The following is a 25,199-nucleotide window of genomic DNA, read 5'->3' as shown; positions in this document are numbered from 1 at the left end:
TAGTGGTTAATAAATAAACAAATAAAACAAATAAACAAAATAAAGTAAACAAATAAAAATTTTCCAGTTATGCAAATACAGTGTAATGGTCACAAGGGACAGCATGCTGCCCTTTTAAGAAGCAGCCATGTACTCCTCCTTTCCCTGTGCCATATAAGGATGAAGAGGAAGCCTGCTGAGATGGAAAAGTGAAGCTAGAGCTGGCAGCTGGGCTGAGAAGATTCCCGAATATGCTGTTCCTGAGGCCTGTGTGATTCCCAATGACCTTGTGAGCAACAAGACCCTCCTAAGAACTTCATTGGATATGTGTGCCCGTCTGTCAAACCCGAACTTAAGGAGACTGTAAGTAAACAGTGTACCAAAAAAATGGTGTAAATGTAAATGGTGAGTCTGCAAACCAGCTACATCTATGTTTGTCTTTTTTGAGTTAGCACCAGGGTCTCACTGGGTCCTTCACTTGAGCTGTACAGATTAGATGTCATGGTCTACATTACAGAGACTCTGTGCTGTCTTGGGTCTTCACATGCCAGCAGAGAAGCTTGTACAGGATACATCCATCAGTGCAGTGTAAATGTTTTGGTACTGTAATATAAGGGATATGTATTTCTGGAGCTCTCAGTCACTTACTTTGCGATACTCCAAGCTGGTCCCAAAGAAAGGCAGGGGTGTTGGCCCAGGAATACCCAGTTTCTTAAATAAACCATAGGGCCAGATCCCATATCTGTAAAATAATAAGAATCTGAAGGTCACATAACAGTGACAATAGGCTGTTGGATCTCAAAGCTATCCAGGGGCAGTGGAGCTGTTGTACTATAACAGGAACGAAGCTGTGGAAAATTTGGTCCAAAAATTAGTATTTTGTAAATCAGTTTAATAAACACAGCAAGTGATAAGCTTCACTGCTGTAATGCACCATCAATGAGCGAGCCCTGAGGTAAAAGCAATCATCTCATAAAGGAATAATTGTTCCAATAGAATGGGTCCTTCAAGCCATTAGCAAAATGCAAAAGAGAAGCCTCTCTAGGCTCATTGCCAGCACAGGGAGAGGAGCCAATAAAGGGAGAGAGAAACACAGGGGAAAAAAGCTTGCATATGTTTATAATGGACAAACCAAAGCCGAGCCAGACATTATGTCCTGAGCGGAGCTTTTATAAGACTGCACTTTAATTTCATGTATTGTTCTCCTTGTGCTTAGCCCAATGTTACTGCAGTGGTGTGTCGGGGAGCCTAGTCCGATGGGTTTCTGTTTGGATTCTGTTGACAGCTTTGCAGATTTCTCTCCTCTGAAGCACCCTTTTTTTGGTGTTGCAAAGTTGTTACTCCTACCTCAGGGCTCTCTGCTTCTCTATAAAGATCTGGGCTGTAGCATTTTGAAGCTTGTCTTGGGCTGTGTTGAAAGAGCTTTTCAAAATATTTGTTTCTGGATGGAGGTTACCAATTTCCCATGGAAGAACTTTATCACTCGGTGAATGTTATAGCTCTAATGTTTACCAAGGAAACCTTAGCAGAGGCTTTATTTAGGCCAGAACAAAGGGGGGGGGGGGCGGAGCGGGTTAAAAAGGGTAAGTATATTGAAAGGTTGACTTCTTGCTGATACTGTATTTTATTGTGCATCATACTGACACTGGAAATTGTACAAGATGTTTATCAATATTTATAATTCATTCCAAGGATCCCAAAGCAGTTACAGACTCAGCAATAGTCCCCCCACTATCTAGCCCAAATTCTGCCACAGTAAATCCTAGAGGAAGTCCTTGAGGCTAAACTCATAGCAATTCACAAAAGTACTGTTTGCAGATCTCCCTAGATTGGATTATGGCTGGACCATCCCTTTGCCAATATGTCTTTCGAAAAGGTTTGCTAGCCAGAGAGCCCTTCAAGTTCAGAGGCTACAGATCCTACAGCAGTGGTTCTCAGCCAGGAGTCCGGCGCCCCCTGGGGGGCTGCAAACTGGTTTCAGGGGGTCCGCCAAACAGGGCCAGTGTTGGACTTGCTGGGGCCCAGGGCAGGAAGCCAAAGCCCCACCATGCGGGGCTGAAGCCTGGGGCCCTGGACCGTGCCACCTGAGGCTGAAGTCGAAGCCTGAGCAACTTAGCTTTGCGGGGCCCCCTGTGGTGTGGGACCCTGGGCAACAGCCTTGCTAGCTACCCCCTAACACCGGCTCTGGCTTTTATATGCAGCAAAAAGTTGTTGTGGCACAGCTTGGCCGTGGGGTTTTTATAACATGTCCGGGGGGCCTCAGAAAGAAGCAGGTTGAGAACCCCTGTCCTACAGGACTGACATGCAGGTTGCATTTCAGGAGACCATTGGAATTAAGGCATTGACAGTTCTGAAGATCTTGAAGGAAACAGCACAAGAAGAGAAGCTTTAGTTCAATAGAACTTTACTTACAGTATCAGGAGAGCGAGGAGGGTGATCAGAAGAGCCCAGGTCTCAATGGAGAAATGTGGAAGGAAGCTCATCCTCGCTCTGTACTCCTCTCGCTGACCAGTCTAACTTTGTTTTTCTCTTCTCTGCCCTGGATTAGGTTAGCGCCCTAGGGAAAATGAGAGAGTTTCACGATTTTGTCTGCTACTCATATGACGCAGTGGCCTCTAAATGAGCCTTGGGTTCTGCCTTTATTTCATGTGAAAGGGGAGGAGGAGTAAATGCCAGAGCTAGTGGAAAGAGGCCAATCTGGAAAGGTTATGTCATCTTATGATGTAAGAGCACCTGAAACTAACCTCAAAAGTCTTAAATTTCTTCATAACAAATTGTTCAATCCATAATTAGTCAGCAATTCCTAACCCATGTGAGGGAAGTTCCTTTATTATGGTGACAATCTCATAGACTTTAAAGCCAGATCATCGAGCCTGACCTCCTGCAGAAGACAGGCCAAAGAACCTCATCCAATAATTGCTACATCAAATGCATAACTTCAGTTTGAGCTACAGCATCTCTTTTTAGATTACAATCAAATCATTTTAAAAATTCAAGAATAATTATGTTTATTTAGTATCCAAATGCCTCTGGTCTCCTTAAGGGAAATAAATATAAATACAGTTACAATTTAAAAAAATAAACCCTGTTCCCATTAAAATATTTCTAAAATCTGGAGTCAGAGCTGGCTTGAGCAGGAGTTAGAGTTGCAGTAACCATACAATCACATCTCCTGTGATCCCATCAGTTTAGTCAGAATTTAAAACTTTCATTTAAAAAAAAACGTTGCTAGCCCTACTGAAGAAAACCTGTCTCATGTGAACCAATGCAGGAATGTCCTGAGTCTGCAGGCAGAGAGACTGAAACAATGGGCATGATTCTCCACTCTCTTACACCAAGCTAACATCGGTGACATTGCTCAGGATTTAGACCAGTGTGACAATGTGAATTTCCCATTCATGAATGTGGGGGCGTTCACAGTTTGTACGTCATCACTGTTGACTGTTGCACTGAGTAGAATTTGGGCTTGTGAGCAAGACTTGAGGAGAGCCATCCAGAAAGCACCATGAATGGCAGCATCTGATCTTATTTCAGGAGGATCCGTATTGCTTTCCACCTTCCCCTGGCTTTTGCTGAGAGCTTTGGATACAAATCAGTCCAGATTAATGTCTATTAACAACAACTGTCTTAAAATTATTACATGTGTTATGTAGACAAGTTAATGACAGGATTCGGTAAGCATGTGGCAAATTAGTATCCTATTCTCCTTAATGCAGGGAGATTGGACTCTGTCATCCAAAAGGCATTTTCCAGTTATCCAGTATTATCTAGGATTCGACAATAACAGTGATTGGCCATCTCCAGGATCAGGGAGTTAGTTGCCAAGGTTGTGCCTGCCACCTTCTGAGCTGTGCAGGAGACAGCTCAGACCCAGTTCAGGATATGGAGTGGAGACTTGATTTTTTTTACTGGCTTTCCACAGCAGCCAGTTCTTTACAAAGCAATCCGAGATGAGCTGATACCCCATAATCCTGTTTGTTGTGTTTTTAAAGGTCAATCACGTGAGTCCTCAAGTGAGGACAGAGTCCCTTTAGCTTTTATTGATACAGTAAATACCATATCCTGTCAACAAACTGGTGTAATCATAAGGGCATGCAAAGTTCATTAACTAAGAGACACTTTCTTCTATCTTATGCAAACAAAGAAGAAGGCCATAAATTGGGCTGTCAGCTTTTCTCATTTCCAAACCTAGAACTCCTGTAGAAATTGCTTGGGAGGAGCTCTGGGGGAAGGTAAATCCCTTGCAAATCCTCTTGCAGGGGATCCTCTGGGTTCCACAGGAGCCCAGGATCTTCTGTGATGAGGCTATGAGCCTCAATGCCTCTTCTAGGACCACTAACAGCGCTCCTCAAGTCCCACATAGTGTGATTAGCTTATTTAGCTGGTTAAATAATAAAGCTGAGATCTCCATTGGCAACAAACTCAATAATATAAATACCTTGTGTTCATTTTAACAATTTCAATTCTGCCCACAAAGAAAAGGGAAGAAGCGACCATCTTATAACGTCATAGTGGTTTTATTATGTAGTGTCTGCATGGGATATATGGGAGAGGTTGTACATGCCGGGGTATGTAATTTCCTTGCAGATTTAAAAAAGCATATGATCTTTCGGAAATGTCCATTATGTGTGAGTAGATTCCAAGTGATTTGGCATCCTGATAATTCTCCAAACCGATTTATTAATGACAGCAGGGGAAGACCGAAGAAGAAGAATTCCCCAGTAACAGAAAAAATCATCTGCATGCAAACTGCTCTTTTGCTCTTTGTATACCTTTTGTTTATTTGTAGGCTTACAAAGCTGGACTACTTTCTTAGTCTTATTACTAGATAAAAGGGAGAGGGGACAACCTTGCCGCATTCCTCCTTCCAGCTGAAATATATGTAAAAGAATTCCATTTGTCAGCGCCTTTGCAAAAGAGGTATTGTAAAGGACTTCAACACAGTTAAGAAAAATTGGACCAAAAATTAGTTGTGCAATTAACAAGAGACACTCCACCCTATCAAATGCAGCCCTAGGGATAAAATTATTGATGGACTACCTAGTAACTGGGCTTGGTGAATTAAGTGAAATATTTTTCTTTTGCTATCAGCAGCAATTCTGCCTTTCACAAAACCAGCTTCACTTTTGTAAATAATTAAAGGGATTGCATCATTTACTATAGGTGCTGGAACTAGGGATGCTGGGGGTGCTGCCGCACCCCTTGGCTTTAAGTGGTTTCCATTATACACAGTTTGATTCAATGACTCTCAGAACCCCCACTATACACATTGTTCCAGCACCCCTGTCATTTAGGCAGGCTGCTAGAAGTTTGGTGAATGTTTTCTATTCTGTATTTTACAGAGACATAGGAAGGAAATCTTACCAGTTATGACCAACACTACCTTTCTCCAAAGTTAATAAGAGCCATTCTTGTATCATGAGAAACACTCTCCTTTTGAAAAGTTTCAGCAAAGACTTTAAGTAGGATAGGAGATATCTGTGCAGAAAACCTCTTCTAGAAGCTTGCCTGGAAAACCAGCAACCAGTGGTAGATTACCAAGGTTTGGATCCTGTATTATTTTTTCAGTCTCTTGTACTGATATAGGATTTCCCACTAACAATACTGATATGATAAAACAGTGTTTTTAAAACACCTTTAGAAACCAATCAAATTTAATTTGGTCAACTTAATTCGCAGAGCAAATAAGGCTTAATAAAGTTTTTTTTTAAACTACTGGTGTAGATTATAGTTCAAGAATGACACTCCCATTCTGAATTAGGCTGGGCTTTAAGAAAGCATCCATGATGAGGAATTACAATTAAGCACTTGCTTCAGCACCCATCCTGAATAGGAATGGACTTGAGAGTCAAGGAAGGATTGTCTGTGGTTAGAGCACTAGTTTAGGGCTTGGGATACCCAGATTCAATTTCAGTTTCTTTGCTTTGCCACTACTGTGTGACCTTGGGCACGTCACTTTGCCTCTCTAGGCCTCAGTTCCCCATATGTAAAATGGGGATAATAGCACTGCCCCACTTCACAGGATGTTGTGCAGATAAATACATTGAAAGATTATGAGACACAGAGATACTACAGTGATGGGGCCATATAAGTACCTAAAATAGCATTACCTTGCATGTGCTTAAGTGCTTTCCTGAATAAGGGCCAGAATTATGAGATGTTATTAACACCTTGTTCCACTTTCAACTTTTTATCTTTTTGAGTTATTTGGGAGGGTTTTAAAGAGGAAGTAAAACAGAGATGTGCCCTTAAATTAACTCGCATGCTATATTGCATTTGGAAAACAAATAATCTGACATAGAAGGGGCTTGGCCACTGCAATGCAAGATCTGATGCAAAACAATGGTCCAGACATGTCAGCTGTATGCTATGAGCATCAATAGGAAAGGACAACATCCTAATAGCAGTAAAGCCGATATAAAGTTGATGTGAGGGATCACAGCCCTCAAACCTGTGCCTATAGGTTCCTAGCTAGTGCACAGATCACCTGAGCCACTGGAGAAGGGGGCTAATGAAGCTCTAGCTCACAAATGGCCCCACCCACAAACTTCCTGGTTGGGGGAGTTCTCCAGCCCCAACAGTTGGCTGGGATGCACTATTTAAACCAGAAAGAGGCACAGGAAGTTGTCTGAGCAACTAGGTGAATCCTGGTTGGGTACTGTTATTGACCCTGCCTACTTACCTGACTACTGCCCTCCTTATCCCAGACCCCTGTCTGTTCCCAGTTCTTGCTTTTCTGCCTCACTCCAGGTCCCTGCCTTTATGCCCCTTCCCCTGATGCTGACTGCAGCTCCAATGTTTTTTGGCTTAGCACCTGCCTCTGACCCTGGCTCTGACCGCCCCAGTCTCTACAGTTAATGTTGTGAATTAACATGGCCTTCTTGATATGCAGAAGGTAAACAAATGGGATGTTGCAGCCCAGACAGTAGAGTCTCTGGATTGAAAAGGAATAAACTCACATAAATAGGGTAACTAGCTGGCTAGTAGATTGGATAGAGTGATCACCCATATCACATACCTAGACAGTTTTTTCGTAGCTGAATAAATGCCAAAAGCGATGATGGTTAACAAAGAACTTTAGAAAATTCTGGGATATGCAGGGAGCAGCCTGCATTGGCAAAGCAGTTTTATGTAGCTAAGCCACTGTGGATGTAATTTTCTTCTAGAAGATGTATTAATGTTATCTTATTACATAGCATATATATGACTCCATGTGCTAGTGCTGGCAGGTCATAGCTGGCCCTTGCTGGAGAATTATCCATATTTTTCATTCTTGAAACAATGAGCAGCATATATTGTCTACACAGCAGTCGAATGCAGTTTACCTACTCCACTTTTAATTCACATGTAGTTAATTTGGATTAACTTTCCTGAGTGTTCTCATGTAGACAAGCCTAGCGTGTTACCATATTATAGAGTGAGCATCATTACAACACCTATGACATGTTGTTTCTAGTGATTTTTATGAACACAAGAAGCATTTCTTGCCCAAAAGAGGAACTTAGTAAGTTATATTTTGTGTGTTTGCTGTGTTTGCTGTGAATATTCTACCTCGTCCTATGCCAACCAAAACAAGTTCTGTGGAAAGGGCATATCAAGTATATGCCCAAAAGGCGAGGTTTTGTTATCACATTTATCTGAATCACTTGACTAAGTGGCTTACAAGATAGAAAGAAAATAGATTTAATAATTTAATTAAGATGATGTTAAAATAAAAAAAATGGTACAGAGTTTAAGCGTAGAAGTTTCTGGTTATCAGGGAATAAGGTACAGATTATCAAGGGGTGCAAAATTCGGTTTAGGATCAGATGGCATAAGGAATACATAATCTGCAATATCCCCGAGCGGGGGTAAAAGGTTAGCATGTCAAAATACAGACATTGACATATGAGGGTATGTTCTTCATATAATGGCTACGTTCAGGTGTGGAGTATAATGAGTGGATACGATGATGAGGATGGATTTACCCTTATTTGGTGAGATGCCTACCTCTTATCTTGAGGATCTCTTCCTATCAGTTTGACCTTACTAAGTGGTTGATCTTGCAACCCATACAATAAGTAGGGCTCATATCACAGAGTGCCTAGCACATAGCAGTGCCTACAGTGTCAATAACAATGCCTAAATAGTGCAACTTTCATTGCAGTCATCTTGTTCATTGTCGTATGGCTCTTCCTTGGTCTCTCCCACATTCAGAATTTTGCCCTGCTTTATTGATTAAATGGCAACATTGTGTGGTTAGTGATCAGATTAATAACCCTGCCCTAAAGTGATCCACTTAACCAAAATACTAGGTAGGAGTCGTATCATTTGTAATACATTTTACAGTAAGAACGGAAGCTTTGATCAAGTTAAATGAAGGACCAAATTCAGTAAATTAAATGGAAGATGCTGTATGTGGGTAATTTCAAGGGTCCAGACTGAATATTTTTTCAAGGCAGAAGTGAACAAATTATTCAGAATACACAACAGAGAGCCCTTTCACAAACATTTGATGAATTCTGTTCTCTGTACATGTTACATGCTTTTGTTCCATTAACATATGACCCAAGAGAGATTTGGTTTCTAGGATAATCTCACCACATCCCAGTAAATTCAACAGCCCAACAGTTTATACACACTTCTTCAAATATCAGTACAACTCACAAAACTCTTGGCATTCACCCGCCCCTGCCCCCAGTAGCTCTAGTGATTTCTATTTCCAGCAAAAAAGTTCCCACTGCCTCTTGGATGAGACAGTAATTCCCTCTCCAGATGGAGGAATCTCACTAGAAAGGAGTCAGAGAAGCAGAGCTGTGTCTCAGTAGAATTTTTCCTTTATATACATTCTCTAAATCTGATGGTATAAAAGCTATTTACAGTCACTGTCCAGGTTTACATTTCTGACAGTCAACATTTTTCTATAGATATTTAGTAAATGCCTTCGGAATGAACGGAAGCTCTTCTTCTGCATTTGTGGCAGAGACCCAATGACGTAAAGCCTCTGCTGGTACTCTGGAGAGCTGCTGTGAACTCTGTTGGGTCTTATTCCTCTGGGTGTGAGGTGTAAGCTCTGGGGACTAACTTCAGAACAATAGGTTTCTCTGGTATCAGGAATCCCTGGGAATTCAGCTTGAGCGGGATCTGCAACATTAGCAGAGAAAAGAACATTTGTAGCCCAGCAAATAAAATATACACAGATTATCAAAGAGACATTATGCCTTTGTTTTCTCTTGTTTGCCCAAAATCCAGTCCAGGTTCACTCAAAACCTGCCCCACCGTTACTATAAGTTTTACAAATTTGGACATACTTTTGGTTTTCTATCATAGCCCCAGTCCAGGAGAGTTTACTCCTTGCTTGGGGTTTTGTTATGGAAGTTTCATCCATCCCCAAAGGGCCCAGACTAATGTACTTGAATGAAGGTATCACTAATGCTGATTAACCACTTTCCTCTCCTTTCTCTCCTGTAATGTTTCCTTGGTTGCTATTTTTTCCCTTATAGAATAACTCCTACGATATATTTTAGAATACTGTATAATACACACAGGCATGCAATATACAATCTGCTATGTATTACACTTCTATGCTCTAACATCTGTGTTGCACATTTATTTTGCATTTTTCACCATCTACCATCTGTTTACCCAAATAAAGTATTTAAAACTGTTTTTAATTCACTCTTTCCAGTGAATAATCATCTGGTTTTCACATCTGAGTTTTCAAATGTAAATCTGGGTTTCTCACCTGGGTTTCTTTGCAGGGTCTGAAGGTGAAATTCTGCAGCAGACTGGCGATAGCAACTTTCATGGAGAGGAGAGCAAACCTCATTCCAATGCAGTTCCTGGGACCAGCTCCAAAGGGCAGGTATGTGTATGGATCCAGGACCTCTTTGTTCTCTTTACTGAACCTGATTCCAGTTACAAGTGTAAGAAAGAAATTAGGGAAGCAAAGAAAAAGGAGGCCAAGTATCTCTCTCTCTCTCTCTCTCTCTAAAAGAACCTCTGATTGTGTGTTAGAGAAACTTTGCTTTTATAACTAGCACATCTTTGGTTATCCCAGCAGTCTAATAGTTACACAGCCCCTCGGCTGTTTGGGGTGGGGTGAGGCGGAGGATCTGAGTTCAAAGCCCAGATTATGTCCTTTGCACCCAGGCTAGCAGCATCATGAGTTCCACTCTTTCAAAATGACCACTACTTCTTTCCCATTGTTTCCTGAGAGAGTGAAGCCAGCAGACATCTTTGTTAAGAGCAGCCTGTTGTTTCAGTCCTATTGGGAACAATGGGAGATAGGTGGCCATTTTGAAAATGAAATCTAACTGTGGGCAAGTATGACCTCAGTCCCACTGAGACCAGTGGGAGATGGTATCAGTTTGAAAGAGGACAGTTCTACGTGGAATTCTCTACAGCCAACCCCTTCTGAAGGAAACACTTTCAGTGATGAATACTAATGGGAAAAATTACCTTCAATCCTAATGGTTTTCAAATGTAGTTTCTAGAAAAGATTTCAGTGAGTTCTGACTATATGGGAAGTTTTGAAGTGTCAGTATTATTCTGTTGTTGAGATGGGAGAAAGAAATAGTCTGACAATGGGTGCTAAATTTCTCAAAAGGACCAATTTTTTAAATTAATTTTAACTCCTAAATTAATCAACCAATGTACTTGCACAATCTCAGATAGCTCACTTTGTACTCAGAGAGGAAGTGCTGTACTTCTGAGGAGAATATGCTGTATTCTTCATATGTAACAGAGTTGTTAAATCCCTGCTGTAAGTGCAAAATTCAACTCGGCCTTAACTATGGACTCATGAGTGGTGTGTCTTCACAATGATGAATCCTCTCCAGCTTTTGTATTAGCAAACAGGTGTTAAGATTAAACACAACAAGAATTTCTTTGTAAGAGACTGATATTTAGGAATGAAGTAATATCGGTAAAGGAGATAATTATATTGCTCATTCCCCTATTGATATAGATTCTGTACCTTTCCGGTCTGAACTCCTCTGGTTCTGGCCAGTATTCTGGGATACGATGCAGAACCAAGGGTGGGATCATAACCACAGTGTCTTTTGGAATGGTCAGTCCATTTATCTCTACGTCTTTCTTGCAGACCCTTTCAAGTCGTCCTCCAAGAGGAAACAGCCTAAGGATTTCATTCACTGCCATGTCGAGATACTCCATCTGCATCAGGGCATTGTAGGTAAGTGGAGCCTTCAGGGGAATGGGAAAAAGATTGTCAGGCATGTGGGAGTCTAGATCAGATTTCCATGTGATCAGTGTGGAAACCATCATGTCTTCCCCTCTCATCTGTTACAGTGCACATTCTACATTCAATCCTGAACTGAACATTCAGTGTGAACCTAAGAATTCACCTTAATTTTCCTTTCCTAAATAATGTAAGTTGCTGGAAATCTTTGCCCATTTTTGCAAACAAAGTTTGTACTTAAAATCAGCAATTCTCTGAGCCTCCTGGTGTGGCCAATGCATTTTTGAAAAGTGGCATCTCTTGAGACATGTAGAAGTCCAGTGTAAGAGATCACAAACACCATAATATGAGTACCCATGAATAATGGTATGAATTTCCTGAGTTGTTCCAAGAATACTCCATGTCTCCCATCTAGCATCTCCTTTCCATGAGCGTAACTATCTACTCCTGATCGCTCCTTGTTTCCCTTTGCTACTGCTTCATAAACAATTCATTGTTGTTTAGCAAGTTAAAGTAACTAGAGGTAATTTGCCCCTTGCTGAGTGTGTGAATTCTGATGAGAGAGATATAAATAGGTAGCAAAAAGGGTAGTATGCGGAAAATATATAGACAAGCAGATATAAGAAAAACAAGATGTCTGTGTGTGTGTGTGTGTGTCTCTGTGTCTGTATATATTGGTATAATATACATATATGACTCAGTAAGGATTTATTTTATTGTCCCACGGGCAGAGTTACTGGTGTGGGTTTGAGATTGGGGATTTAAAAATTGTACTAAAGACTGATTCGCAATCTCTGGTGTTGCCAGGCTACTGTTATCCGTGTTCATCATCCCCTCAGCCTCCCTTCCCCTCATATATCATCTGGAGATTTTGAGAAATGCACAACAGCTATTATGCGTGTAATAGTTATGGTGTGGAGTTTGCAAGATTGCCGTGGTATATTCTACACCTGGTACTTTATGTAACACACCTGAAATGAACATATGCCATCTTGGAAGCAAGTTATTGGCTCTCCTTTTAGTGAAAGCAGAACTTTCTTAAAGTGTGCCCACCAAGAGCTTCCACAGGATAGCAGAGTCAGTATTTATTAAATGGTAGTTTTTTAGCACATGTATTTAACGTCTTTAAAGAACCGTCTCCTTAACTGGACTTAACTAGAGGGAAGAAACTGGCTTTAAAGAGGCTCTGTGCAATCACTGACCAGCCACCATTCTCTTACCTTGTTTGGTAAAACTGAGTCTAGCTCGTCCTGCAGCTTCTGCTGCACATCAGGGTGGGTGGCCAGCTTGTAAGCCAGGTAGCAAAGGGAGTTGCTGGTGGGCTCATATCCAGCAAAAATGAAAATAAACGCTTGTGCCAAAATCTCAGTATCAGTCAGGCCTGTGAGAAGAGAGGAAAACAGGTAGAAAAGTTGAGGCCCAAACATTACAGCACATAGGCTGCGCTCTTTGCACATCGTGTATTTTATAAAAGTATAGATGGCCAACGATTTATTATTATTAAGGCTAAAAAAATTTCACGGCGGTCGCGGAATCTGTGACTTCCAGCGACCTCCGTAAATTCAGCCCTGTCGGCCGGGAGCTGCGGGGTCCCCCCACCGCCCGCTGCAGCAGGAAGGACCTGCAGCTCCCCGTGGCTGCAGGCGGTGGGGTCCCCTCGCAGCTCCTGGCGGATGCGGGTGGCAGGGCTCCCCTCACAGTTCCCAGCAGATGTGGGCACCAGGGCCGCGGCTCCCGGTTGATACAGGTGGCGGGGCCACAGCTCCTGGCAGCCGGCAGCTCCCGGTGGACATGGACAGGGCCCCCCCCCCCACCTCCCCGGAGCTCCGAGCTGCTGCAGGCAGTGGGGGCTCCCCCACAGCTCCCAGCCACCGCAGGGCCCCACCCCCTCCCGCTCCTGGCTTCTGTGTGGGGAGGGGGCCCAGAAGCTCCGAGCGGCTGCAGGGGTACCCCGGAGCTCTGAGCCACCGTGGGCACCGGGGATCCTTCAAAGCTCCCGGCCGCTGCAGGTGGCAGGGTTACCCTGGAGCTCTGAACAGGGGGACCCTGGAGCTCGGAGTGCCCCCGCAACTGCCCAATCTTTGCAGGCGGCGTGGGGACCCCGCAGCTGGGCTCCCCATTTGGTCAGGGATACTTTTAGTAAAAGTCAGGGGACCGGTCATGGGCTTCCATTAATTTTTCTTTATTGCCAGTGACCGGTCCCCTGACTTTTATTAAAAATATCCCTGACAAAATCTTAGCCTTAATAATAAAAATGATTATTTTTATTATTATTTTTATTATTGTTGTTATTATTATTCTTGTTACTGTTATTATCCCATAGGCATGGCTGATGGGTCTGGTGGGAAAATTAAACAGGGACTAATGATTGCTTTGTAACCTCTGGCGTTGTTGATTAGTGTATGCAGAACACACAAAGCAAAACATGGTTTCCTGCCAAGTGTGCTGTGGTTTATTTTCAGGTTATCTAACCCAAGTATTCTGTGGTTACATAAATGTCACAAGACACCTGCTATCTCCCAGTCCTGAGAAGAACTGAGGATATTTCTAACCAAGCTGTAATTGAAGCAGTTGTATTTAAATGAATTGTGAACAGTGATGCAATGCAAACGAATAGCTGGGGAGCAGAGCTGGCTTTTGCCTCTTACCATATTGGTAGGTACCAACTCCATATTTTTCACTGGCCAAGGCTAACGATTATATAGCAGGAGTTGGCCTGGAATGCATGTCTTCTATTCTACTTGTGGAAAAAGTGTTACATAAAAGGGATGATCACTTGTCCCCATCTAACTCTGTGCTGGACAAAAATGTATGTATAGTCCAGGTGAGTCAACGAGTCCTCTCCCCAGCTGGAGACGGCCAGATGAACAATTTATTTCCTCTCCAATAGGACACCTGTTCCTATTCCCCTCACTCCAGCAGCCCCCAAAGGCACTCACAAGTACGAGTATTTTTATGGTGTTACCTTTATATGTGTGAGTCACTCCATTGCTTTCATAGCTAGTGTTAGAGTTCTGGGATTCGATCATCAGCTGCAGGAAATCCACTCGGCCCTGGGAAAAGAAGTAACCTCTCAGTGGAGAGCTGGTTTGGGGAGAGATCCCCTAGGGAAGGCTCACAAAGATGGGTCTCAGAACACAAAGGTTGTATTTTAAAGTCCCCAGGAGTGGCCAGAGAGGACCCAGCAGAATGTAAATGCCTTTCTTGTTACAGTAGGTCAAAACATGAAACTCTTACGCTTCTGGGAGGTTCCATCTGCCCAGTCTCAGAGAGATGTCAGCCAAGACAGCAGACTTGGTCTCTTGCTGTCGCAAGGAATGATGACTGCAGAGCTAAACTACTTTTGTCCACTTTGCAAAGCACCCTCATTAATGTAGCTGTGCAATTTTAGGGGAAAGTAATAACTACATCTCAGTAAGTGACTTTTACAAGTAGCTCCCTTAAAACAGGATTACTCTGGGGGAGACGAAGTCCAGCAGGGAGGTAAATCTGATTCTGTCATTTTTGGAGAGTGAAGACCGCATCTTTTGGGGACTGTGCTCCTGAATACCACAATATCAGTGACACTGCACTGTGTATTGATGCACAGCTCTACTGCTTGCTCAGTGGAGTCTCTCCCTCTGTCTGCTCCAGCTCTCCAAGTCTACTCCTACGGGTAGTTTTCTGTAAATCATAATCTTTGCACACCCAAACTGCAATCCAGTTTGCATGGCTGTTACCCTGATATAGCCTGAGATATCACACACTATTGTGGTCCTTTGCTGGACTCTAACTCAAGCAAGTAAGTGTGTTTCACTTGGGCTAATTGAATAGAGAATGTTCTCTGGCATCATGACTGGGAGAGTCCTGCTAACCCCTTTGGCCTCTTTTTCACGGTCCTCCTTCATTCTGGCGATCGACTTTGTGAAGAATTCTATGGCATCTTTGGGGAAAACATTTACATCCATCTTCTTAAGAAGGGGAATGAGGAACGGGCATACAACTAGAAGGGAGACAAAAATAACTGTGATTGAAGCAAGGTCCAGGGAACAGAAGTCCATTTCACCTAAGATATCTATGGTAAAATATTAATTAGAACAACTGAAAATGTTTATTAGAAAGATGAGGCTGCATCTAAATGATGGCTCTATTTGATCATTTCTCCTGTGTACTGGGGAGCTCACTGAGGGCCTATCTGCCACCATGTTCCTCGTGGGGCAGATGGGTTCCACGCTCCCTCTTCTCAGGTTTCGGCACAAATGATATAATTTAGCCCTAAATGTAGATGAAAGCAAAAGGAACATTCCACTATGTCACACCACGTCTGACTGGAGGCGCTGTCACTGAGACTGGGGAGTCATATTCTGAGTGCAGGGCATTCCTCCAGTTTGCACTAGCAACACTACAGCGATATTGAGCACAATGAAAATAATCTAAAAGTTTTGAAATTCTTCCAGTCATTTCAGACTGACCTCAACGTTCTGATATTCACTAACGTCTCATGTCCCAGCAAACATCTCCAAACCTTCCCCACAGCATTGTGATCCTTCCCACAACCTATAGACCAAATTCTGAGCTTACTAGCACTTGCATAACTCCAGATGATTCTCATCCGTGGGATTGTATGGGTATAAATTAGAGCAGAATTTGTCTAAGTTGACCCTTGAGACTTTTATCCTTGGCAGTAAAGTTGCCTAGTCATTGGCTTATAGGCTAAGGTATAGCCACTTGTATTGTATAACCGATAGACCACTTGTCTGATTCTGATGCTGAAGTCACAGTTCAAAATGAAACACTTAAATGGGATTTTTAGTGAGCAAGAGACAACTTACATATCAAAATGAAGAGTGGGTCAAAAAAGTTAAACTTCACTAGCTTCTTGATTTCCTTGACAAAAGGATCTTTGGGGTTGTTCATGGAGTCAATGTTCACACCGAAGGAAGTGCTAGTAACAACATCCATGCTATAGGCTCCAAAGATGCTGAGAAAAGACAGAAAACAGAACACAGATAGGGGAGTTAATGTTTGAAATAGGTAATTACAACTTTTCCCTCCCTTCCTATATTGCATCTCCTTAAAGAACAGAAAACTCTCATGAGACTTTTCTTTATGATGTTGTAAAGGGGGGGCAAGGTAGTCAACACAAGTAGAACATCTAAAGGCAAAGGGATAGAGTTTCATGAAGTTTTACCTAGAGCTCTCAGAATCTAGAATCTGGTAGCCTTGCTCTGGATATTACACAATGTAATGTATTGGCCTATGTGTGTGTCCTCTGGTGGAATCAGACCTATTCAAGGGCCTGTGAATGTCTTGTCAAGTGGCTGTGGCCTTTTAAGAGGCTAGGAGCCCTAGTTCTGCTGACAGCTGATATTAAATCTGTGTGCTCCAGTGGTAGAATAAATGAGCTGTCAAAAATAAATAAAAATCAAATAATAATATATTATTTATTTATTATTTGTATTCCGATAGTGCCCAAACATGCTGGGTCAACGCAGGCAAAAAAACACAGTCTCTGCCCCAAAGAATTCACCATCTAAGAACTTTCATGGAAGCACACCTTTACAAACAAGTTTTGTCTGACCTCCAAGTCTCGGTCCTTATGTATTAAAACGCAGACCTTAGAGATAGTAAAGGTCTGTTAGACCATCCTCTCAAACTCCTTGCCAGTGCAGGGTTGTTCCCTACGCTCCATTTTCTAGTGTTTTTTCCACTCTAGTTTAAAATGTGCCAAACTTTGGGGTGTCCACCAGTTCCCTTGAGAGAATGTTCCACAGGTTTCACCCCAGGGAGATTTTTTTGAGATTTAACCTCTATTTTCCCTTTTAAATTTCATTTTAGCCCTTCAGATAGTCCTGTTCATCACTTCAGAAGTCTGGTTTATCCAAAGAACAACCTGCATTGCCAGTAATGAATGAACCAAAGAGTTGCTAACAAGATTTGCTGTTCCTGTTCCTGGAAGAATTACTCACTCCTTAACGTCCACAGGTTCATCCTTTTCTGCTTTCTTCTGAACATTTCTCACCAAAACCTCCCCGTATTGCTTGATAATGGGAAACATCTGAAATACACATTACAGGACATGACTTAAACGTACCAAATGTTACTTCTTTGTTAAGCCTAGCTTCTGAAAAGCGGAGGGGAGGTTCATTAATACTTACAGACTTGATCTGTTTCTACTGTCAGGGGTTTTTTGTTTTAATCCTTTTTCCTTTCTTTCTTTCTTTCTTTTACATTAGGAGGCACAAATGAAATAGGCCAGTTTAATCATTTGAATCAGACTTAAGAGACCAGACCATTATAACTATCTCAGCCTGAATGCCACCTGTGCACTGACCCGAGGGTTAGTGTGTGCCTGGTCCTCTGGGTTTTACCTCCTTTAGCTTCCCGCTGGTGAAGGTTGGAGAGAGCACTGTACGAATTCTCTTCCACTTCTCATCCTCAGCCAGAGAGACAGCCGACTCTAGCACTCCCGCTAGACCTAAATTCTGGGGTGACAAAGGCAAGTTTATAGCTGTCAAGAAGCTATTGGGTTTCTCTACTAAACATAAGAGTGCACAAAGCAATCCTTTTCCTGCCCCATGTACACACACACATACACTTCCCCAAACTGGTTACACTTAGGCAGATATACCCACAAGAAGACACCAACTCTACACGCACTGGGGGAGACCTCTACAAATGTACACACACTAACTCAGACTGGTGCGCATGTACTTGCGTGCACACACACACAATCAAATTCAGCTCTCATTTATACTGGTGTAACTGAGAGCTGACTTTGTCCTAAGTACTTTTTTTTTATTTAATAAATAAAAATAAGCAACCTAAGCAGCTTTTAAAGTGCAGTCAAACAGTTTTCTCTGAGAGCCAGGGGATCCAGTTCCAGGTGAGGTCCCTCTGCTCCCTTGTTCCTTTAGGGATATGCAGTGGCCACTTAGATTAATGCCAGCTGTACATTCGTTCTGAATGCATCTCCGAAAGAAATCTTGTGTATCCCTACAGAGTTGAACTACAGTATTTGATGTTCTTATGGCTTTATTGTATCTTTCTGATGAATATTAATGATTACAAGCCTACCCGCCGGTTGGTAAAGGTGGTGAAGCACTCTTTCACCAGCACAGTTTTAATTATTGTAGGATCTGTGACAGCCAGCACAGGTTGCCTGCCATCATAAAACCTATGGGGAAAAGAAATAAAAATCCATGATTAACTACTGTCAGTGAAAGTCAGGAGTTAAACAAAAGCTCCTTCCTCCCTGGTTTCAGAGTAGCAGCCATGTTCGTCTGTATTCGCAAAAAGAAAAGGAGTACATGTGGCACCTTAGAGACTAACCAATTTATTTGAGCATAAGCTTTCGTGAGCTACAGCTCACTTCATTGGATGCATTCAGTGGAAAAACTGGTGTTTCTCTGATAGCTACAAGTCCTAGTCTTTATTAGCTTCTATAGCAAAGTGCACTGACTGGAAATACAGATATACAGAATCATAGAAATTAGAGATGGAAAAGGCCTTCAGGTCATCATATATTCCTGCCTTTTCCAGCCACTGCAGGAATGTTTCCTCTGAGAGACTATGCCTGTCTGAAAAATCTCTCTCACACACACATAAATATCCCCAAAAGACAGCCTACCTCTATCTTTTCTGAAAGAGACCCAGCATCATATTTTAGTCACTTCAAAAACAGTAAGTTAAATGGAGCTTTAGGTGCAGTACTACACCCGTTCCCAGTTCCCCCTGTTATGCTTACAGTACTACCGTTGTGTTTTAAATCAGTTTTCTGTTTCTTGTAGTTGCATTAAAGACCCACACAAAGAATAGGAGGAACTGACTATCCAGGGGAAATGGTGAAAATGACTCTATACAAAGTGCTGTCAAACGCAGATAGTTAACAAACTGAAGCTACAGAGAGAAATACTGTATTTTCTCGACTTTCTTTCATTTATAGTCATCTGGGTGCTACTGGTATCACTAGTAAGTAAAAGATTTCAGGCCAAGCTGTCATTTTTAAATGGGTGATGCTCATTTAATTTCATCCCTTTCCTCCTAGTTGTACTTCTGTCTGCCGCCCTAAACTCCTCTCCCTCTTTGGTGCTTATGCCCTTCAAATGCATGTAGACAGCTCTCTACAGTTCCTCATTTTCCCAAGTAAAACATTTATTCCTTTCCATTTTTCTCAAATCAATCCCTCCCCTCTCACTGGACCTAGAATAGGATTTTTCCTGTTAGAGATTTGTACTGGAAAAATCTTTTCCAAAACCAAACGATCAATAGTACAAATTTTTCTGTGATACAAGCCCCTCACGTGGTGTCGTGCATAACTCTAATTGTAACAAAAGGTTTATCATAAGCAAATAATGTTCAGCAGGATGTCACAGTAACTTATCACACAATGTGAAAACAAAAGGATTGCTTCACTTTTTTTTTTTTTTTTTTTTTACAAATGTTCAAGAAAGGGTCCAATCCTGTAGAAGGCCAAACACCTTCTAAAATCAATGAGAGGTACCGAACACAGAGCTACTGAATCCTAAAGGCAGTAGGTACCTTCACTTTCACTCTTTGGACTGTACGTTTCCAGACTCTTATACACTTGTTATGATGTTAGCAGTAAATTTGTTGCATCCTTTTGATTCACGTACTTAAAACTTTTCAGCAGGTTGCACTGAAATACACCTGTAGATTGGCTTGAATTCTTGTTTTAAATCATGGTTTTAAGACCAGATTTTTCAAGATTTATTATCCTATAATAGACGTAAGGTAAATGTGGATTTATATGGGTTTTTGAATGGATGGAAAAATGTTATAAGGGCCAGTTGGATAGATTGCAGAAGATACCAGAGCATGTAGCCCAAGTAATAGCCGCAGTGGCAAATGTAGGGAATATCCAGTGTAGAGTAAGAGCAGCGGTAATGCAAACGTATCACGCTTCAGCAGGTCAGGGTTAGAGACAGAAACAGAGTTGGTAGAACTGGGATCTGTGTACAATAACAGCATATCTGTGTAGTATCTGGAATACATATACCTTCCTTTACAGTTTGCAGTCCAGGAGAACTGGACTTCTAAGTTACAGATTTCCTTTTATGTCAATGGTAGTTTTGCCATTAACTTCAGTGGGAGCAGAAGCTGGCAGTCTGCATCTGGTATGGAACAGCTTTCATGTGAGAGTTCAGATTAACATGTACGTAGCATGTCTGTGGCATGGATCCTGCAGTCAGATCCATGTGGATGGATGCTTGCATCTGGGCGCTGCCCCATTAACCTTTTTGGGGTTCCACATGGAGAACAGGGTCCAGTTACAGGATTCAGGCCTTTGAGATCTCCTCTTCCAGTGGGTTTTTTTCACCCTCCAATTTGGATTCCGACTATAGGATAATGTGAGGAGAATACCAAACAGTATTGGTTGGTCAACATACTCACCCCCAGATTTTCCCGTATTTCTCATAGCATGTACTGTCAAACTCCAAGAAACCCTGCAGAGAGAGAATGTTAAAATGGAATTAGAAAAGAAGCAGGGTTTCCAGGGAGGGCGCTGGGAATGGGGCTGTCATGGGACTAAACATCTAGAACTAGCAGCCAGGCCAAGCACTCCTGTGTGCAGCTCCTGAGACTTGTGTGACTCCTAATGTCTTTGTGAGGGATAGAATCCTTTAAGAACATAGCTGGATCTAGTTATTCTAGGGGCGTATCATGCTTGAGGTTAAGGAGTCTGTAAGTAAACTGTTTGCAAGGAATTCAATAAATAGTGACAGCAAACCAGCCACCTACATGTCTTCACCTGTTTTAGGCAATCACCCCGGGGCTCACCATGCCCTTCACACTATAATCTGCATTACAGAAATGTTATCCTGCATTGGGTCCTACGCACCCTGTGCATTAGCGCAGAGCTTAGCACACAGGAGAACTCATCAATGCAGTGTACAAATCTAGCTATTGTATGATGAAGGACATATATTTCTGGAGCCAGGAGAAACCTTCAAACACTCACTTTACGATACTCCAAGACAGTTCCAAAGAAAGGCAATGGCTTTGGCCCAGGGATACCCAATTTCTTGAAAAAACCAAATGGCCAGATCCCATATCTGTAAAAATAACAGAAGAATCTGAAGGCTTCAGGACAATAATTGCAGTGATGTTGGGGCTGAAAGATCTCAAAGCCTATCCAGGGGAAGTGAAGCTGTTGCATTAGCTCAGGAATGAAGCACCCACTCTGGAAGCTGGAAAGTGTGGTCCAAAAAATTTGTGCTTTGTAAAGCTATTTAATAAGTATAGCTTGTGATAAACCTCACAGCTGCACCACAGATCTTCAGAGAGATAGCCCTGAGGTAAAAGAAAGCCTCTCATAAAGGAGGTGCTCCAGTAAAAACGGGGTTTTTGATCCATTGGCAAAATACAAAAGAGAAGCCTCCCTAGGCTCATTGCCAGCTCATGGAGAGGAGCCAGAAAGTAATGAGGAAAAGAGAACAAAGCTTACCTTTTTTGTTTGTTTGTTTTTTTGTTTTTGCAGAGAAATCAAAATGGAGCTGGAAGTTAAGTCCTGAGCAGGGCTTTTGTGAAGGCTGTACTTGAGTTTCATGTATTGTTCTCCCTGTGCTTAGCCCGATGCTAGCGCAGTGGTGTGTTGGGGAGCCTAGTCTGATGGGTTTCTGTTTGAATTTTGTTGACAGCTTTGCAGATTTCTCTCCTCTGAAGCACCCTTTTTTGGTGTTGTAAAGTTATTACTCCTACCTCAGGGCTCTCTGCTTCTCTATGAGATCTGGGCTGCAGCATTTTGAAGCTTGTCTTTGGCTGTGTTGAAAGAGCTTTTCAAATACTGTGTTTGTTTTCAGGTGGAGGTTACCAGCTTCCCAAGCAAGAGCTTTGTCACTAAATGAATGTTATTGCTCCAGTGTTTGTCAAGGAAACCGTATCAAAGGTCTTGTTTGGCCCAGAACAACGGCTGCCATACAGCCTGCCTTTCTTCCAGGTGACTCCTCCCTGGGACACCAGGAGCCATGCTGGGGTAGGGAGCTGTAACTTACACCTCTCTTTATTATTACTAGTTTGTATTTGTATGATGGTCATGCCTAGAAACCCCCGCTGAGATCAGTCCCATTGTGATAGGTGCTCTACAAACACACTGTATGACAGTCTTTGTCCTCAAGAGCTTACAGTCCAGACAGCCAAGACAGACAAAGAGTGAGGAAAAAGGAAACATCATTATCCTCAGTTTGCATGTGGGGAACTCTTGCCAGAGCATTTGCCAGTTTGGATGAATCTGGTCCAAGTGTGCCTGTATCTACAGGGAATACTTGCTCACCACTGTACTACAGCGATCTCTGGGGTTTAGCATTGCCTAGTGGGCTTAGCACGGGCCTGTAAGAAAGGAAATGTGGGCCTTTTTTTCAGGGCATGTCACTAGCTTGCTGTCCACTCCCACCCTCCAAATTGCTCTCATGGATGCTGTTTTCTTGCCTTGTCTTTCCACTGATCTTGCAGAGCGTGTATGTATAATAGCATGAGCTCGTGCCATGTACTGCATATCCTCTCTGTAGGGCAACCTTTAGACTGTAAGATCATCAAGGACCATCTCTTACTACATGTTTGCGTCGCACCTAACACAATGGGCCCCAAACCTAGCCGGGCCCTCTGGCAGCTACTGCTAAATAAATAATTAATAATCCCAAGGGTTTGGTGTTAATTTGTTTTAGTAACCAGATCCTAACAATTCATGAGAATATGCCAAATCTCTCCTCCTTGAGTTAAGGATGGGTGGACCATCCATTTGTCCAGATGTCTTGAAATATACTAACCAGAGAGACCATGCAGAATTTCAGGGGCTGGGGATCCTCTGGATATAGAATTTTTGTTTTCAAAGATTCCATATCCTAATATTTCAACCTAATAGCTTTTTTTGACAGGGTAACAAGCTTTGTGGATGGGGGGAAGCAGTAGATTGGGGTATATCTTGACTTTAATAAGGCTTTTGATACTGTTCCGCATGACCTCCTCATAAACGAACTAGGGAAATATAGCCTAGATCAATGGTCTCCAGCCCTTTTACACCCAAGATCACTTTTTGAATTTAAGGGCAACCCAGGATCTACCCTATCCCTTCCCCAAGGCCCCGCCCCTTCCCTAAAGCCCCACCCCACTCACTCCATCTCCCACTCTCTCCGCCACTCACTCTCCCCCACCCTCACTCACTTTCACCAGGCTGGGGTAAAGGGTTGGGGTTCAGGAGGGGGTGTGCGCTCTGGGCTGGAGCCAAGGGATTTGCAGTGTGGGAGGGGGCTCTGGGCTGAGTCTGGGACAGGGAGTTGGGGTGCAGGAGCGTGTGAGGGGTGCAAGCTCTGGGAGGGAGTTTGGGTGCAGGAGGGGGCTCCGGGCTGGGGAAGAGTGTTGAGGGGGTGCAGGAGAGGGTACAGGGTGCTGGCTCTGGGAGAGGGACAGGGCTGGGGCTTGGGGTGCAGGAGGGGGTATGGGGTACTGGCTCTGGGAGGGGGCTCAGGGCTTGTTTGGGGTGCTGGCTCTGGGAGGGGGCTCAGGGCTGAGGTGTGGCCTCCCGCTGGGCAGCACTTACTGCTGGTGGCTCCCAGTTGGTGGTGTGGCGTGGCTGCCGCTAAGGCAGGCTCCCTGCCTACCTCAGCTCCACACCACTCCCGGAAGGGGCCAACATGCCCCTGCAGCTCCTTGGGGGGAGGGCAGCACATGACTCCGCACCCTGCCCTAGCAGGGTATGGAGGAACATTCGGGGGATGCGGCAGATTGGGCCAGCCCCCATGGGAGGTGGGGAGGGAACGCCATTCAGCTCTGTCCCATCCCCAGCTCTGCTCCAGCCCCACCCCCAGTTGTGGTGCTAGCTCCCAACCCCGTGCCTGACCCTGTTCCCAGCCTCGGCACGGCTCCGCTCCTGGCCCCACCCCAGCCTCAGCCCTTGGCCCTGGCTCCATTCTTGGCCTGGGGCCAAGGCTGAGGGTGGGAGCAGGAGTGGAGCTGTTGACAGCCCAGGGTGTAGGCCTGACTGCCAGCCCCCACTGCGGCCCAGCTGCAGCTCTGCTCCCACACCCAGCCTCAGCCCCTGGCCCCATCTCTGGCCCTGGCCCCAGACATGGCCCCAGACCCACCCCCAGCTGCAGCCCCCAACCTTGGCCCTTTTACCCCTGGCCACATCCCTTCCCCCGACTCCCCCGGAGCTGCAGCACTGCTCCTGGCCCTGGGAAGGGCGCAGACAGGGCATAACTCTCAAAAGTTTGGGGGCCACTGCATTAGAGGTTTTTAAGAGCAGATTAGACAAACACCTGTCAGGAATGGTCTAGTTATTACTTAGTCCTGTCTTGAGTGCAGGGGACTGAACTAGATGACCTCTTGAGGTCCCTTCCAGCCCTACACTTATATGCTTCTGTGAAAAGACCAGTAACATTTAAATTAACAGTGGCTCTCCTTCAGGAATTTGAAAACAGCATAAGTAGAAAAGCAAAGTGTAGAATTATACTTACAGTATCAGGAGAAATAGCAGTGCAATCAGGAGAGCCCAGGTCTCAATGGAAAAGCTAGGGAGAAGGTTCATTTTAGCTCTGTACCTCTCAGTTTCTTGTTCTCTGTCTAACTTCTCAGTTGTTGTGTTTTTCCCTCTCTCTGCTCTGATCAGTCTTGGGACTAGGGAAAGAACAGTGTCGCAACTTTTTATCTGTTTGTCTCTAATCACTTGGCTCAGTGACCAAATGAAACTTGAGCTGGTCCTTTATGTAATCAAAAGGGTGGAGTGAATGCCAAAGATAGTGAAAATGCCAATCTAGACAGGTAATGTTACCTTTAATAGCTCATGACAAAAGATATAATGTAATCTCTAGGAACACAAAGATCCTCAGTACAAGTTCTTTAATATACACACAGTCAGCTATTCCAGTTTTCTCTTGATAAAGTTCCTCCTGTGTAATATTTAGTTTTAATGAGTAATCACCCAATGGGCTCCTAAACAGAAATAAATAATGTCAAAGTGACAATAAAAAGACAACATACCAATATAGAGAGTGTGACGTGTTCTCCCCGGGGCTGCCACCTGGAACTGGGGTACCACTGAGCCCTC

At 43.4% G+C, this 25,199-nt stretch overlaps 1 protein-coding gene across 3 annotated transcripts in view; it reads right to left on the bottom strand.

Moving 5' to 3' along the window:
- Positions 1-24,807, bottom strand: part of LOC102943719 (cytochrome P450 3A9) — a 39,540-nt gene extending 14,733 nt beyond the window's left edge. The window contains exons 1-13 of one of the 3 annotated variants that reach the window (XM_037911379.2): positions 24,610-24,807; positions 21,120-21,213; positions 20,552-20,604; positions 18,215-18,314; positions 17,509-17,622; positions 17,107-17,195; positions 15,970-16,118; positions 15,013-15,140; positions 14,124-14,211; positions 12,379-12,539; positions 10,937-11,163; positions 9,704-9,866; positions 7,647-9,102 (exon numbers count right to left, since the gene is read on the bottom strand). In XM_037911379.2, coding sequence (XP_037767307.1) covers positions 9,004-9,102; positions 9,704-9,866; positions 10,937-11,163; positions 12,379-12,539; positions 14,124-14,211; positions 15,013-15,140; positions 15,970-16,118; positions 17,107-17,195; positions 17,509-17,622; positions 18,215-18,314; positions 20,552-20,604; positions 21,120-21,213; positions 24,610-24,680 — 1,536 coding nt within the window. In that variant the 5' untranslated portion in view covers positions 24,681-24,807 and the 3' untranslated portion in view covers positions 7,647-9,003. Of the gene's footprint in view, positions 1-627; positions 722-2,391; positions 2,598-7,646; positions 9,103-9,703; positions 9,867-10,936; positions 11,164-12,378; positions 12,540-14,123; positions 14,212-15,012; positions 15,141-15,969; positions 16,119-17,106; positions 17,196-17,508; positions 17,623-18,214; positions 18,315-20,551; positions 20,605-21,119; positions 21,214-24,609 lie in introns of those variants that run through there. The other 2 variants (XM_043523777.1, XM_037911064.2) reach the window with 2 other exon arrangements.
- Positions 24,808-25,199: the final 392 nt, after the last annotated feature.

The sequence above is a fragment of the Chelonia mydas genome, chromosome 10, assembly GCF_015237465.2.
Source record: "Chelonia mydas isolate rCheMyd1 chromosome 10, rCheMyd1.pri.v2, whole genome shotgun sequence".
NCBI classification, from domain to species: domain Eukaryota; kingdom Metazoa; phylum Chordata; order Testudines; family Cheloniidae; genus Chelonia; species Chelonia mydas.
This window is presented reverse-complemented; position numbering and strand designations above follow the sequence as displayed.